This window comes from Paralichthys olivaceus, chromosome 15 (assembly GCF_024713975.1).
Source record: "Paralichthys olivaceus isolate ysfri-2021 chromosome 15, ASM2471397v2, whole genome shotgun sequence".
Classification (NCBI taxonomy): Eukaryota; Metazoa; Chordata; class Actinopteri; order Pleuronectiformes; family Paralichthyidae; genus Paralichthys; species Paralichthys olivaceus.
This window is the reverse complement of record NC_091107.1, coordinates 11249592-11265100: the sequence shown is the minus strand read 5'-3', so window position 1 is coordinate 11265100 and position 15509 is coordinate 11249592. Positions and strand designations below refer to the sequence as shown.

At 41.9% G+C, this 15509-nt stretch overlaps 1 protein-coding gene and 1 long non-coding RNA gene across 2 annotated transcripts; one reads left to right on the top strand and one right to left on the bottom strand.

Annotated features, from left to right (window-relative positions):
* Positions 1 to 4233: 4233 nt before the first annotated feature.
* LOC109628320 (uncharacterized protein C11orf87 homolog) lies at positions 4234 to 7676 on the bottom strand. Its single transcript, XM_020085378.2, has 2 exons — positions 7357 to 7676; positions 4234 to 6927 (listed from the first exon to the last, which is right to left on the bottom strand). Exon 2 carries the CDS (start codon positions 6821 to 6823, stop codon positions 6383 to 6385), a length of 441 nt encoding a protein of 146 aa, XP_019940937.1. The 5' UTR covers positions 6824 to 6927; positions 7357 to 7676; the 3' UTR covers positions 4234 to 6382.
* On the top strand, positions 7559 to 9807 carry LOC138404850 (uncharacterized). Its single transcript, XR_011238613.1, has 2 exons — positions 7559 to 7698; positions 9601 to 9807. It is a non-coding gene; the product is annotated as an uncharacterized lncRNA (long non-coding RNA).
* The last annotated feature ends 5702 nt before the right edge of the window (positions 9808 to 15509 follow it).

The window sequence follows — 15509 nt, the reverse complement described above, 5'->3', positions numbered from 1 at the left end:
TCTTGTGTTACGACCAAGAAATTGCAACGGGTGTGTATTTGTCCTAATGATCATAGTATATAAATCTTGCTCGACACATTATCATGAAGTAGAAATGACACTTAAAAAATTTTACACTTTAATAACGTTGATTGTGGGTTTGATTTACTGTGATTTAGGGGTTTAGTGGCAGTGTACGGTCTCCTATAGTACCTAAATGAATGAATAAATAAATAAATGAAAATACTATGACTTAAATGAATTACCCACTGGCGACAAATACAGTTGTTTTGAATTTGAATTGAATTAAAGATCCTCAAATGCTCTTAAATGGAAAAACTATGTGGTGAATGAACATAGTGGTGCAATTACTTACCTCAACTTTTCAATTGGGACTTGGTGGAGACTAATGACAGTGCAAAATAAAAGTGAATATTAGCCTTCAATTCACAGGAATGCTGATGACGATTCAGATCTGCTGCTATCATCCTTAAACCTGAGGTCACGGACCCAGAAAGATGAGAACTCTTCCTTGGGCTGAATGAAACGTGTGGAAAGTCTAAATTCAAAAAGTTTGTTTTGCATAATCAAGCTTATCAGCTTTCCTTCCAACATGGGAGAGGAATTGCAAGTGGCATTTAGAAAGGGAGGTCATGTGCAGGTGACAGCAAACATTGTCAAAGTGTTCATGCTCTGAACACCACGAATGCTCGTGCAAAATTCCATCATAATCGATCCAATAGTTGTTGAGATATTTAATCTTGATCTAATTGAAGAAACGCAGACGTAAAGACACGGCTGCTAGAAATGGATAAAATACTGGAAAATGAAGCAATGTTTTATTTCTGTCACATTTGTACTCCCGAAGTTCTGTTTGAGTGACTGTTTGACCTTAATTTAAATCACTAACTTCCCTACAAATAAATTCATTTGTTGGTGATTTATATAATTACTTGTGTCAGTAATGGTTCTGTTCAAAATTATGAATGACAGGAGAATAAGGGCAGAGCAACTGCATGTGTATATCATGTGGTGTAGAACAAAGCACCCAGCTCCAACAAGGAATTTAAAAGTTAAACTTTCACCACAGAAAAATGATGCAGCCTTCAGACAAGTGTGATTTGTTATTCCTTCTTCGGCTGACAGAGCCACGGTGGTACTTGGTAACCTCACAGCCACAGCTTCAACCTGCTGTAATGAAGCATATAAACAGACACTGTTGGTGACAAATCATCCACCTCGAACCGTGACAGCAGGGGTGAGAACAGGAGCAGCGAGATGAGATATAGAGCGTGGAGCCAATCTGCTAATACAGCTCAGTGGAATAATCAGACTGAGCTGTAAAGTCGAGGGCGAAGCCTCATAAATATGTGGAGGCTGTAACCGAACGCAGGCCCGATCCATCCCTTTACCTTATGAAATATTTCACTTCCTATGCAATCACGCTGTAAAATGTACTCTGTGAATTTTTCTAATCTATAATGCAGTGGACTGTGGAGTGTTTATCATTACAGTTTTTTTGTCTTCACCGATTTTGCTTTTGTTAAAAAGCAATGGCCCTTTGTATTCTGATGCTCTACAGAAGGCAGTTTGGCAGGCCTGCTGGCAGGGTGTTAGTTTTATATCGAGTGCAACCAGAAACCCATTAATTAGTGTACCCAGTACTTTCCTTGCCAGGCCTTGTAGGAACAATCAGAGTCGTTCCACCACTACTTGGAGGAGGCCGGAATCCGCACGCATCACAACACACTCTGGTTCTCCTGTTAAATACTGCTCTGCTGAAATCTCTCTGTTCCTGCAGTAATAATTTATAGGACCATACCAATTTTCTTCCATGCTTCTTGTCACTGTCTACAAAACTCATGCTGCATAATTTATAATAATGCCGACCTTCTCCAAAAGCAAGCAAGAGGTAAAACTCTGTGTGTGTGTTCAAACCAAACCAATGACCGCCAACTCGTGCAAGTCCCTGGTGCCTGCAAGTTGATCTTCATACGTTACAGAAATGAAAGAAAATCAATGATTGTCTGGAAACACACACAAAAGAGAGGGGGAAAATGCAATGAATACTGTACGTGGTCAACAGATTAGATTAAAAAATGATTTAGTGAGACAGTCCGAGCCATGTCTCAAAATCCAAGGTTACTCAAACAATTCAATAACAAAACCAAGAAAGCAAGATAAAAACGTAAAGGGTTCTTTTCCAGGCTCGTGACCTTATTCCTCCAGTTTGGTGAAAATCAGGTTGTGTAATCCTATTGACAAATAAACAAACATACCAAAAGACACGGGTGCAAACATAACCTTCTTGGTGGAGGAACTCAAACTTCAGAGCTTTCCTGAAAGCTCTGTTGGTGGATGCACTCTTCTGAGGTTTACCAATAATGGGGCTAAAAATGTAGACCAGGATATGTAATAAATACAATTTTAAGAAAGTAAGTCAAACTTTTACAGCACTTTTCTAAACCAAGAATTTACTCAGCCAGGAGCACGTCTTTTATGATTATATGATCCTACTAAAATGTTTTAAATTGTACTAATCCACACACAACCAACACCCTTGTAAAGTCTTTGTGCAGCTCAGACGAGCCGATCCCCTGAGAAAACAAAACCCTGAAAACTGGCCTCATTACTTCTAAATTAGGCTGAACACAATAACTGGGCTATTCCCTGAGCAAACTTAAGCCACACAAAAATAACTCACCCTGTGTCTCTCTTTAATGCAACTCTGTAACCCTGACAGTAAATAACCACAGTCAATCATTTATTATGAGAATCACTCCTGTCATCTAATTCATTCCCAACCAGTGACCTCTGACCTCTAACCATCAGTTCCTAACCAGTGACCTTCAGCCATCACTTTAACGACTGAAATCAATTTATCCCTAGTCCCTGACCTCCGTCTATTCATGCCCTCTGACCTTCACCCATTCCCAGCCATTGTTCTCCATCCATTCCTGGCTACTGACCCCCACTGACCTCCACTGTTCTCCATCCATTCCTGGCTACTGACCCCCACTGACCTCCACTGTTCTCCATCCATTCCTGGCCACTGACCCCCACTGACCTTCACCCATTCCCAGTCACTGAACTCCATCCATACCTGGCCACTGACCTTCATCTATTCTGATAGTGACTGACATCCACAGACAATCATCAATTCCTATGGTGATCGACCGCAACTGACCATCATCCATTCCTAACCACTTGCCTCAATCTACTATAGCCACCGACCTACACTGTTTCCTATAGACTGACCTTCATAGGCACTTTTTAGCCACTGACCTCCATCCATCTCTGACTGTTATTGACCATCCATTAATTCGCCAATTTTCTTCTTTCCTTGGTCTCACCTCCTCCTGTTTTTTGCCACTAAACAAATAAACAGAATTCAGCCCTGTCTTTAGCAGATGGAAAAGTGTCACACTGTCACATCAAACTGGGAGATGTGCGATGGGTAAAGACATGGAGATTTTATCTGGTCATGACTTCATCAGTACAACATGAAAACATGTTGTGGATCCCATTCTGTAAACTGTCCTGACGGAAACATATGTTTAGATGTAGAAAGCATTAGTCATCTTCAATTGACTTACTTCCAATTTGGCTGCCAAGATAAATGGTTTCATTTTGTTTCACTTATGCCGGTGAGATAAGATAGGCAGACAGTCTATCAGTGCATCTTCCAGATCTGGAGCCTTGCCAAAGACTGCTTCATATCCCCAGTCCTTTTTTGCAGGGGACAATTAGGAACATTGTCTCCTGGTACCCAGCCAACCCACTGACTGATGCTGATTCACTTCCACTGACCTCCAGTGAGACATGCCATGGCGCCATCACAGGCTATGAGGCTGTGGAGATTAAGAGCTGTACTTCTGTGGATAACCTTCATGTCAATAGGTCACTGAAAGATTGATGGTGTATAAACAGAAGACAATATGTTCTATATGCAGTGGATCAGATTCTGTGTCTGACAGACATTGTTCTACACAAGTTCACATGTATAAGAATTGATTATGCAGCGACATGGTCCTTTAGATATAAGACCACAAGTCTACAGATCTGCCCTGGTGAGGTAATTTACATATGTCTAGGGAAATGGGTGCTGGAATTAAATATTCATATTATCTCACATCACCTGTACTGTTTTATATAGGGAAAATGATTGGAATTAGCAGTCAGTTCAATATACTGTGAAGCTGCACATTTAGGTCATAACATTCAGATTTGAAGATGACTGACACATTCAAAGAGTTAACATAATGTAAGTATTTATTTATAAACTTTGAATAGTACATATTTTCCTTGGATAAGGCAGATTATATGAACTCCAGAAAGATGATGTTACTGTAAAACATTCCAGCTCTCGTAATGGCATACATTTACAGTGAATTCATATCATGAATGACACAGAATTTCTATTAGGCCCACTATTATGCAATATGAAGGATCATAAATGAAAGAAAAGATCGGCTTCAACAGAAACCCTCTACTGGAAGGATTCTCAATTTATTACATTTCAGAGAATACATTAAAAATACTCCAAATAAAAAGAGAAAATACTCTATTAGCGCAAAAACTTACTATCTGACACATCAAAGAAAAATATCTTATGTGCATTACTACAGCAAAAAAGTCTTGCATCCTGTCAGGCTAACTAGAGCTACCTACAGATGTCTAACAGACATTGGAGGACAGTACTTTATGCAAATATGCTAAGTCACTTAATTGAAGGAAAAAATACTACGCAAACAAATAAGCTATTTCTATAGCCTATGTGCAGTTTTTTCACTGCCTAACAGCACCACAACATCCACTATAGTCTAACTACATACTGGTAGTGTGTCAGAGGACATGCCAAGGCAGATCAGCGAGCCATTATGCTCCGTGTTGTGTCATCAACTCTTAATAATTCAACACAACAGTGTGTTACATCCCGGGGAGGATTTAAAGTTTAAACATCTTTGAGGTTCAAACAATGTTTTTCGGCTTGGAAGGAGAAGGAGGTCCAAAAGTCAAAGCAGGCAAATACTTTATTACAGTCCCATAAGGAGTTGTCGTTTGGCTAAATATACGAGTGGAAGAGGAAGGAGTGTGGCCACATGTCTAACCAGCAGATGGGTGACAGATTAAAGGGATATCCAATATGAAGTGGCTTCGTCAGGTGTTGGGCAACCATGTGCTCCCAGAAACCCTTTGACGTGTCTTGGCATTTGATTCTACAAATCTCTGGACTCTACCGGAGAGATAAGCACCATTCTTCCAAAACATATTCCCCTCATTTGGTGTTTTGATGGCAGTGGTGTAGAGCTCTATCTAACACAATCAAAATCTCCAAATTGTGTCCCAACTTGTTTTACATCTGGCAACTGCAATGGCCTTAGCATACGACTCACATCATTTTCCTACTCATCAAACTCCTCATTGACCCTGCATCCCCTATGGATGGGGACATTGTCATCTCAGAAGAGACCACTCCTCATCAAGATTGAAATGTTTAACCATAAGATAAAATCATGATCATTCAGAACAACTTGGTATTGATTTCTAGTGACCTTTCCACACCGAGAGGACAAGTGGACCTACACCATACCAGCAAAACGCCCACTCAGCACAACAAAGCCAGTGGTTCCACTCAGTGAAGAGGCCTGCATCATTCTCATGTCTACTCATGACATTTCTTATTTGATCATATCACTTTTCCCCCCACATCTCACATTGCTGACCTCCAGACTCTGAATTCATCTCTGTAATGCAGGGGGTTTTATGCACTGCAACCTAACTACAACCCTCTCTGTGTAATTGTTAGCAGACTGTCCTTGTTGTCACAGTCTGCTCACGTCCCTGCTTTGACATTCTCGGTCACCCGAAGAAGTTGCTCCTCTGTTTTTCGTATTAAACTAATGCGCCAGCGAATGTGCACTGTCAACTACAATTTCCAACCTTAAACACTGACATCTTTCGAATGGATGTAAATGCAGATGTCACTTTAGTCATTGTCCTGCCATCAGTGCCCCCCCCCCAAAAAAATCATTCAAAGTCCCTCAGATCTCTTCTTGTCATCTTAAATCAACAGAAGAATCAAATAGGCCAGATCACTATTTTCAAACTCAGAGCATGATAGGGTGTTAATTGATTAATTGATTATGCAGTTCACTTGTGTGGAAGCATCTGCATTCTTTTGGGTTTCTCTTCTCACTCATTCCGGTTTTCCCTTTAACCTGTCACCCATCTGTATGTGCCACTGTAGTGTAGGCCAACTACTCTGCTCAGTATTCTGCATTTATCTGTTTCCTGCTGATTCTAAGTCATCTACAAGCAGCAGAGGTGGATGTGGGAGTTCTTTGTGCCTTATTGCTTTTCCTGTTAATTCCACAGTCTCGTTCCCTGAAGTTGCGCTGAGTTAACAGTCCAGAGGAACCGTCTCGTGCAGCGCGCGCTCGTCCTCCCCCGGTGCTCCGGTGACGTCCACGCCGCCCTCGCTCCGGCACGCGGGCTGATCCACCCCGCATCGCACCGGCCTCACGATGACGCACGGCCTCGCGGGATCCCCGCTCGCCCCGGCGCGCGCGGGGCTGCGACTGTCGCGCTCGTATTCCTCCTGCGCGCGCTGGATCTTCCTGTTCCGGAGCTTCCTCTTGTGGAAGTGGAACGTTGCCAGGGAAACGAGGACGACCCCCGCGAGCACGGCCACCAGCACGAGGAGCGCGAGGGTGGAGGAGAACGGCGGAAAGAGGCCGAGCTGCTCCGCGCAGGTTCCGTTGTTGTTGATGGCCTGGAGCGCCCCGTGGCAGCGGCGCAGCGGCTCCGGCAGCCGCGGGGCCTCGGAGGTTCTGTCCGTCATCAGGTCCAACTTCCCCCGGCCACTCTCTGTGTCTCTGACCCGAGTCTACCCCCTGCGTGCTCTCCGGGCTCAGCGCGGTGACACCGGCCCGCACATGTGGTTACCTGCACCGAAGAGAAGACACATGAGACCCTCGCTCATCCAGAGGAGGCTGCCCGTCAGAACCATCAGAAACACGCCCACACACCCCCATTAACTGGCCCAGGCCACTTTAATAGGCGCACACCAATCTGGAACAATTAACATGGGAAATACGCACTAAATCACAACCCTGTCGTGGAGCCCATCAGCTTTATGCTGCTGATCAGTTTATAACGGGACCAGATGAGGCTGAGAGGACAATGGGCTTCATCATCTATTGTATCCTGCAGGCCTTACAACATCCTCCTCACAGGAGCATCCTCTCCTGCGCTCCACGCAGCAGCCTCTCAGGACAGGAATGTCATCTTTACGCAGAGGATAATGTCTGTATCTGTTCCACATCAACACAAACAGCCTGTTTAGATTCAAAGAAGAAAATCCTCCATTCTTACCTGATCAAAGAGTCCGGGGGAACAGTCCGTGAGTAGAGAGCCGATTTGTGTAAATGGGGGAAACTGGATGGCGGTGACGTTATTTCACACAATTTGCTGCTGCTGCTGAGCTCCGATCACCCAGGACGCTTAAGACTGCCGCAATCCGCTCGGTCCTGGACTCCGCTAAAACGCTCCGAGCAGGCTGGAAGGAGGGAGGAATAAAACCCCTCAGTGTGCACCGAAGTGGGTTTTAGAAAATGCGATTAGAACAGAGCCGTGATCTGCCTCCTCTCCTCCTCCTCCTCCGGTCATCCGCTGCTCCACTCAGCATCTGTATGAAGAGCTGCAGCTGCATTAAAGGTCCCGTCTATACCAGTCAGCTGCCAGGGCTGGTTTCTTTTTTCCCCTCCTTCTCCAGATATAGTCAGTGCCCACGTTTCCATCTAATGACTGTATATACTCATTAGTTCTCAAACAATGAATAAACACAGAGGGAAATTTGTTTCGATATTATACTCTGATCTATAACCACGGGCATTCCTGAGGGTGTGGTCGGTTAAATGCTGCAAACTTACATGATTTGAAGTATTTCAGCCTGATTATGAGAGTTAGATAATGTCCAGTTGTTATGTATGTGGGTCCAACTAAGAGTAATTATCAGTCTTTTCCCAGAATCAGACAAGTTGCTATTGTAGACATCAAATCTGCACCTCTAGCTTCAGAAGCAAGAATATGTTAACACCAATGTATATTTATCACAAATTTACGGGAAAAAAATGCTTAAACTTTAAACCAAAACATAAAGTAGAGCAATCTGATCATGAGACACCTTAGAAAATTATACTTGCAAGTTTTCAAAATAATTTAAGCGACATCAAGGCTGACTTCTCGGATTCTCAAATCTTTCTAAGAAATTAGGACTTTTGAATGGTGTTCAATATGAAGGTTGAGCTTTGACAAAGGTTGACACAGTGTCAGTTGATCTAAATTTACATCAGTGTGACATAAAACATTGTTATTTTATTGAAAGTTTGTCGACCTTTGTAAAATCTTTATTGAACCCCAGTTCCAAGTCAGAACTTGACTTAAGTCTGAAAGCCTAATGTTTTCTGCATCCTCATACTCGGGCTGCCTTCCACAGCAAACCTGAGTGTTCCGATTCAGTCATGATGAGTGATGAACTGGAAGTTGGAAATATCACAATATTCAGTATCCTCTCTTTTACCTTTGGTGAAGAACATAACTCTTTTGCAAAATGATATGACACTCAGTAGAACTCATACCTCAGCCAAAGCCCAGCAGTCTCCTAAAATTCAATCAAGCTGTATCAAATTTCACACATGCACTTATAGACATCAGTTCCCTGAATGTGTCTGTTTTTTTATTCCCTGGGAAATCAATTGAAATTGTTATGCCATAAGAATGTGAAAAAAAAGAATCTTGGATCCTCCCTCTGATCCGGATCTGTGCCAAAATGTAATAGGCTCTTCTCTGACCCGTACTGCATCCTTACCAAGTTTTGTGGAAATCTGTTTAGCAAACAAACGTACAGGGGAAAAACAACCTTTTTGGAAAGTTTGAATGCCACTGATTTAGATCATCACCAAACTGAGCTCAGCTCCTCTCTGACTATAAGATTACCGCAGGCAGTGTGACACACTCCAAATATAGAAGTTTGGGTGAAGGAGAACACAGTGAGGAGGTGTTTCTAAAATGAGGCCGTACCTTGACCTACTGAGGCTTTCAAACAACTGAAACCACTTTTTAGCAGAGGATCATTTTCCATGTTGTGTTTCAGTGACTAATTTTGCCTGGGGTAGATTCCATGTTACTTGCTTATTCTAAGCAGACTTAATTATGTAGCGTGTTCCAACTTAAAACGTGTGACTTTTTCATGTGCTATTATTGGAATATATGATGCATTGTACAAAGCAACTACAGGGCATGTTCATAACTGTAAAACATGAAAACTAAATGTTGGATTGAGGTGAAGCAGCTTAAGATAAGATGAGGTAGTTAACAAATAATTGTACATCCTCTCAAAACACACAGCCCCCTGAATTGGACCACTTCATCCCCAATATAATTTTAACATACTGCTTAAAGATTGTTTCATAACATCAACACCTTATTTCTGCTCTTTACTGGTCATCACACTGAAAGATAGAATGGTTGTTGCTATGACAATGATATCAGTGCTTTCTTACTGGTATCTGAGGCAACACAGCTCCATCAACACACCTCTTTGTCTTTTTAATGCAGGGCGAGAAGAAAACCAGCAGAAGTCCTCCTCTTGGGATGACTGGGGAAAATCAGTACAAATGTCATGGCTGTCATTCCAAAAAAGGAATCTGTTGAGATATTGTAACAGACTGATGGCCACAGTCAGGAAGGGTCACTTGTGTCTTCCAGAGGTCAGTGGTGTCAGCACCAGAGAATCAAGCTGCACATCGCTCCCTGTGGACAGAGCCAGCTATATATGTCCTGTTGTTGATGGAGGTCACCGTGCTACACATTCAAAGTTACTGCTACCTGTCAGTGTTGATGGAACTTCATAAAGCATTAAACTACAGCAATTTCTAGCATGTTTTCTGTATTTGCAGGTGTTGTGACTTTTTGCAGTGCATGTGTCTTCAAATTTATGAGGATGTTTCCTTAATTTGCACGTGTTTGTCAATTTGCATGTGTTTTTTTAATTTGCAGAGGGTTGAGCTCTCTCGGCCACTGTACATTGCAGCATAGAACAAGACACTGACCACCAACAAATGATCGATCACCTGACAAGAATGTCAATATTCAATTATCCTAAAGAATCCTGCATTAAGCTCAACTTTCATGTTTTTCTTTGTCCAATATCTGCAGCGATGTTAGCTGCGATACCACAAATACACATTTGTCAGCCAATAGAATAATAGATCTGCAGCATGTGAACAATAAGAGCAGGATGTGGTTGGCTCTGAGCCTTATACAGTGCATGATTGTTCTTATGTACCAGCCGCAGGCCTGGTTATTGTCCAAATGGACTTCCATGTTTCAGTTGCCGGCCATCTCTAAATTCTATGACGTCTAATACACTCTGCATATCAATGGAGGTGTGTAGTAAAAACAGATCAAGCAAAGAGGAACATTAAAACAGATAGAGGTCTCTCTGCTACTTTGCATTCGCGCCGCAAAGCGTCTGAGATTCTCACAGTAATTCCCCAGCTCTACTCGTGGACATGCTCCATCACCAGCGGGGCTCCATGAAAAATGAATGGCCTTGGAGGAAGTCAGGGTCCCTGGATGATAAACTCACTGTAGGTGAGTGCATGCTGAAAGATTTATACAACTATTCATGCACAGTTTAAAGTGTGGCATATGTTTGGGGGCTGTTAAATGGAGAGTGATTATAGCACTTATTTTAAAATTCATACAGGTCGTCTCTGCGGTCCAGGTCAAGCTGCCCCACATTAGACTGGGGAGGGAAAAAAACCTAACCCACAGAGAAGCCAATGATAATCATATGCATAGCCCTCAAATAAATGTAGAATTCTCAAGCCAACAACCTTTTAGGGCCCAGAGGGTCAATATAAACTCAAGAAAGATTTAGAAAAACATACCACAGAACACAATAAGAACATGAATTGCACTCAGTAGAGCATATACCTCCACTAAGGCCCAATAATCCCCTTAAATTAAATCAAGATGCACCAAGGTACACATACTTACAGATATTATTCCCTTAAATATACCTTTTCTTAAAGATCCATGAATTACTCATTGGGGGAAATCAATACAAATATTAAACAAACATCCCTACTCCACATTGTTAAAGAAAGGGAAGAAAATTCCAGAATCACTCCTGATCAGGATTTAATGGGAAAGTATCTTGTGTAATCCTGCAAACTATCAAACAAATTTACTGACATTGATGAAAATATAACCTTCTTGGCACAGTTAATAATTCAGAGCATCAGATGCAAGTGATATGTACATTTGTGTTTAAACTGTGCAGTTAAATAATTTGGCTGAATGGAAGCCTGTAAGATGAAAAAGTGGGTTAAACCTAGTATTGAACCCTGTGGGACACCATAGGAAATGTAGCTTTTAAAACCATTATCGAAAATGAGAGGATGTAAGGACAGTATAGAGATGATCGTGCACAATTTAAGACTTGTAAGTCTCTATGTAAAGGCTTTTCACAGTGTTACACCCAAAGAGCGATGGACTAGCTGTGTGACGAATAAAGAAAAAAACAGCTTGAGAATTTTCAACCCCATCCAATTTCACACCTCCACACACTGTACATTACCTGCCCAGCACCAAGCAGCTGTTGGTTTATCAGTGCTTGTTCTCTGCCTGCTGGGGCTGGAAACCAGGTCGATGAAGGAGTGAACCACAGCAGTGCGGTTGTAGACCATAAAACCAAAAACAAATAGTTGAAAACACTCACTAGAGCTGAGAGGAACTGCACAGTCAAGTGGTAACCCTCTGCGAGTTTGCCACAATGAGTGACAATCATTACATTACACAGTCACTTGATTGATTGGTGATAAAAAAATATTGATTATAGCAGCTTTAAACGTCCTTGTGGCTCTCGATGGGATTCCTTGAAAGTTGAAAAGATTTTTTTATAGTTAGGATGATTAACAGCTTCATTATAAACCCAAACTATGACTGAAAGCTGAAAGACCATTTTTCTCTTCCTTAATGACACTTTGCATTGTGTCTGCCCATTACCGAGCCAAGCTGACTGCAGCTTGTGTTAATCAGGATTATTAACTGTAATGAGAAAGGTTTGTGGGCCTAAATGCTAATGGTGGGGAAGGAGAGAAAGCGGGGGGGGGGGGGGGGGGGGGGGGGGGGGGGTCCTAAATGCATCTTCATATGAAGGAGCTGATATCTTTAGAGCTGCAGGCCATCACCGAGCAGGAGCAGTCCTCTTGATATTCCCTCCACGCACACACCACTGCTCTCACCGCAAGTCTCTGTCAGCAGAATTTATAATGAATTGCACAAAAGCTGGTTTGCCATGCATGCACTCATGCATGCACACACACACACACACACACAGACACACACACACACAAACAGACACAGCCTAACTTTCCCTTTGTGCACAGCAGAAATAGCTTTAGGAAAGAATGAATGAGGCTGTTGCGCGCGCAGAGAGAAAATGTCTTCCACAAATTGACTTTTCTCTGTGCTCGACGATTACCCTGTCCCCAAGCATTAGTGTGTGACAAAGCGTGTGCATTTGTAAAAAGGATCTCACATTTCTGCATTCTAAATGAAGATGTACAGGACAGCATATCATGGTTTTGTAAAGGAGAGTTAGCTACTTGAAAGGAAGTGATGATGACTATTTAGTTTTTTAACATTATCATCATTATTTTTGGCTTTATTTGACAGTAGTGACAGTATGAGTAATGACAGAAGAGGAAGGGGTCAGAAACATGTGGAGGACGTGAGGGTTATTCAGGGTGTAGGGCATGATTTTGTCCTTCATTTCTACTCTAAAAATCTCTTCACAGCTAGTGTTGACCGAAGAAGCGATTACAAGTTGAACATACATATGGCCATGAATATCCTTTAAATAGCTGTTGACACTGTTTCTGATGCCTTTTTTCCCCCAGGACGGTGACGGTGCGGAACTAATTCAGGATCGTGTTGAGAATTGGCCCACATTTTGACAGGTTTGGCTCCAGCCCCCCTACAATACTCAAAGGGTAAATTGGTGGCGGTAATGCACCAATTCATTGTTTATCGACTGCCAAAAAAAAAACTCAACAAAAGAACAAGATTATGTCACAAAAGTTGGGGTAAGAAAATCATGGCTGGCAGAATGCAATAGTTTTTCTTGCTTAGTTGTATAGATTTACTCTCAAATCTTTTCTTTTTACATTTACATCTTCAGCTTCAAGTTCTTGTCTACGTCCAATCCTTGACAATCCTCTGAAGATGTGTCCATGTATCTGACAGTCTCTGATAATTATTTTATGAACTCAAAAATAGGATGTAAAAGCACAGGTAACTGTTTCTGCTTCCACACTTTTCAGAACAAAGAATATATATCAGTCAGGTGTTTTGGAGCTAATAAACTATCAAATTGGGACTGTACTTTGAGGGAAAATTATACACTTTTATTCAGTAAGTCCTTTAAAATTGAAATTTTAAAAAAGTATGATCTGTCAGTCTACAAACATCCCTGTTGTAAATGTTTCTCTCTGACATCATATTGATGTCTTCTTCAGCTGGTGGATGGCACATCAGCAGCGTTTCACCTTTTCCACCCACCTCATGTCACTGTGAGCATTATCACAGCCCCATTCCATTTACACAAAAGCTCAAATGAATAAAACCCACACCTTGCTCAGAAACGATCACACCCACAGTTGGGGAACAATTCTGTTCCTAAGCAACTGATCCTCTCCGTGTGGGGTTTGCATGTTCGCTGTGTGTCTGCGTGGGATTCCTCCAGGCACTTCACTTTCCTCCCACAACCCACAATCGTGCAGCCGAGCTGGAGTGCACATTTTAAATTGCCCCTGCGTGTAGATGTGACTGTTTGTAGGTGGTCTGATAAAATGGGTGCATGGTGGAGGTGTTGTGTGAAAAGCTGAAACTATAAATATAGAAACAAATGTGTGGACTGATGAACACTCAGTGGTCTCGTGTAGCATTTTCTTAACAACCCCTGGGCTGCTTTAAACAGGCGTCATGCACCTTTTGAACCCCTACACAAAATCGTATGAAAATAACACCTACTGAAGTGTATTGCAGTATTAATGATTCATTTATGTAATGCTGTATGGTAAAACATATGCTTTCCTTTCATTTTAAGGGAAGCATAAGTTGATGAAAAAATATAAAAATAAATACAACTTCAAAATAATGTTGTAGAGTTATTCAAGAAATGATTATCACAAACGAAATGATTAGAAACCTTCTGAGCTCATCAATAGCAACTGAGTGCTAATAAGCCTAGATTAAAAACAATGTAGAACAAAAAAATGTTTTGTGTATGTTTTTTGTTGTTGTTAGTTCTCTTATCTCTAAGTTCAGTATGTCAAAAAAGATTAAAATCTCATCTATTCTCAAATTTAAAATGCAGGAATCCCCATTTTGTGTCCTTTCATTTTAGATGATTATATATTGAATTATATTATTATAATTTGTGCACATTATTCAACTATAGATTGTGGATGAGATATGGCGGCGAGAAGCCAAAATGTGTTGATCGCTCCGTGTCGCCAACTGCAGTATAAGTCATGAACTCCATGTTAGTGGATGGGAGATGGACCAAACTAAAAAAGTTTAAAAGTCACTGTGGAGGTGAAGGACCTCCACAGTCACATTTTTCTAAAAACTGTTTTCTGTCATTATATGTAATAATGGGGTGAAAAGTCGCGATTGACAGCTGAGACTGACAAACAATAGGTCAAATGCCTCCGTCGGCAGGATCTCGACACTGTGGCTCGATTCCCAAATCACCACTGTGCATACTCGGGCTTGTAATGTGCAGTAGAAGGCGGGATCTGCTGCTCTTGACCAAATTGTCAGACAAACAACTGTCACCATCCTCAGCCAAACAAAGACTTGTCCTGTGACAATCCGGTCCTCTTCCTTTTTTTATGGTCAGTTGCCATTGTGGCATTCCCAGTAGTTTGTCCTGCTGTTGACGCTCCACTCTTGTTGTCTTGAACCTAGAGGCTTTCCCTCCCCACTCTCCCTCCACTCCATCAATTATATTAACAGTGGCCCGAAGCTTCCTCCTAGCATGATTCTCCATTTTGTGACAGGAAACCTTTCTTTTTTTACTTTATGGCCTCCTGCTACATTATTGCACTGTGCTGGTAATAGAGCTTACTCTCTATTCCACTCCAGGCTTTGCGCCGCAATCCAATTTGTCTTTCCAACACCAGGCATTTTCTGGTGACAATGAAGTATGTTTATGGCCGTGCTGATGTCATCACATTTCTGTTTGTCCCTCATCTCCCAGGGCACAGCTTACAGGAAAATGAATTATACAACACAATGGAAAGGATGGATGTTCTGCAGTCAACTTGAAGCCAATTTGCTCTAACATGACTTGGCTTTTGTTTCCAGATAGATATACAGCTGGAGATGATCTGCCAGCGTCCTGTAGAAACCCTGCTTTCCTGCTTCGTTGCAATCTTGTAAATTATGTA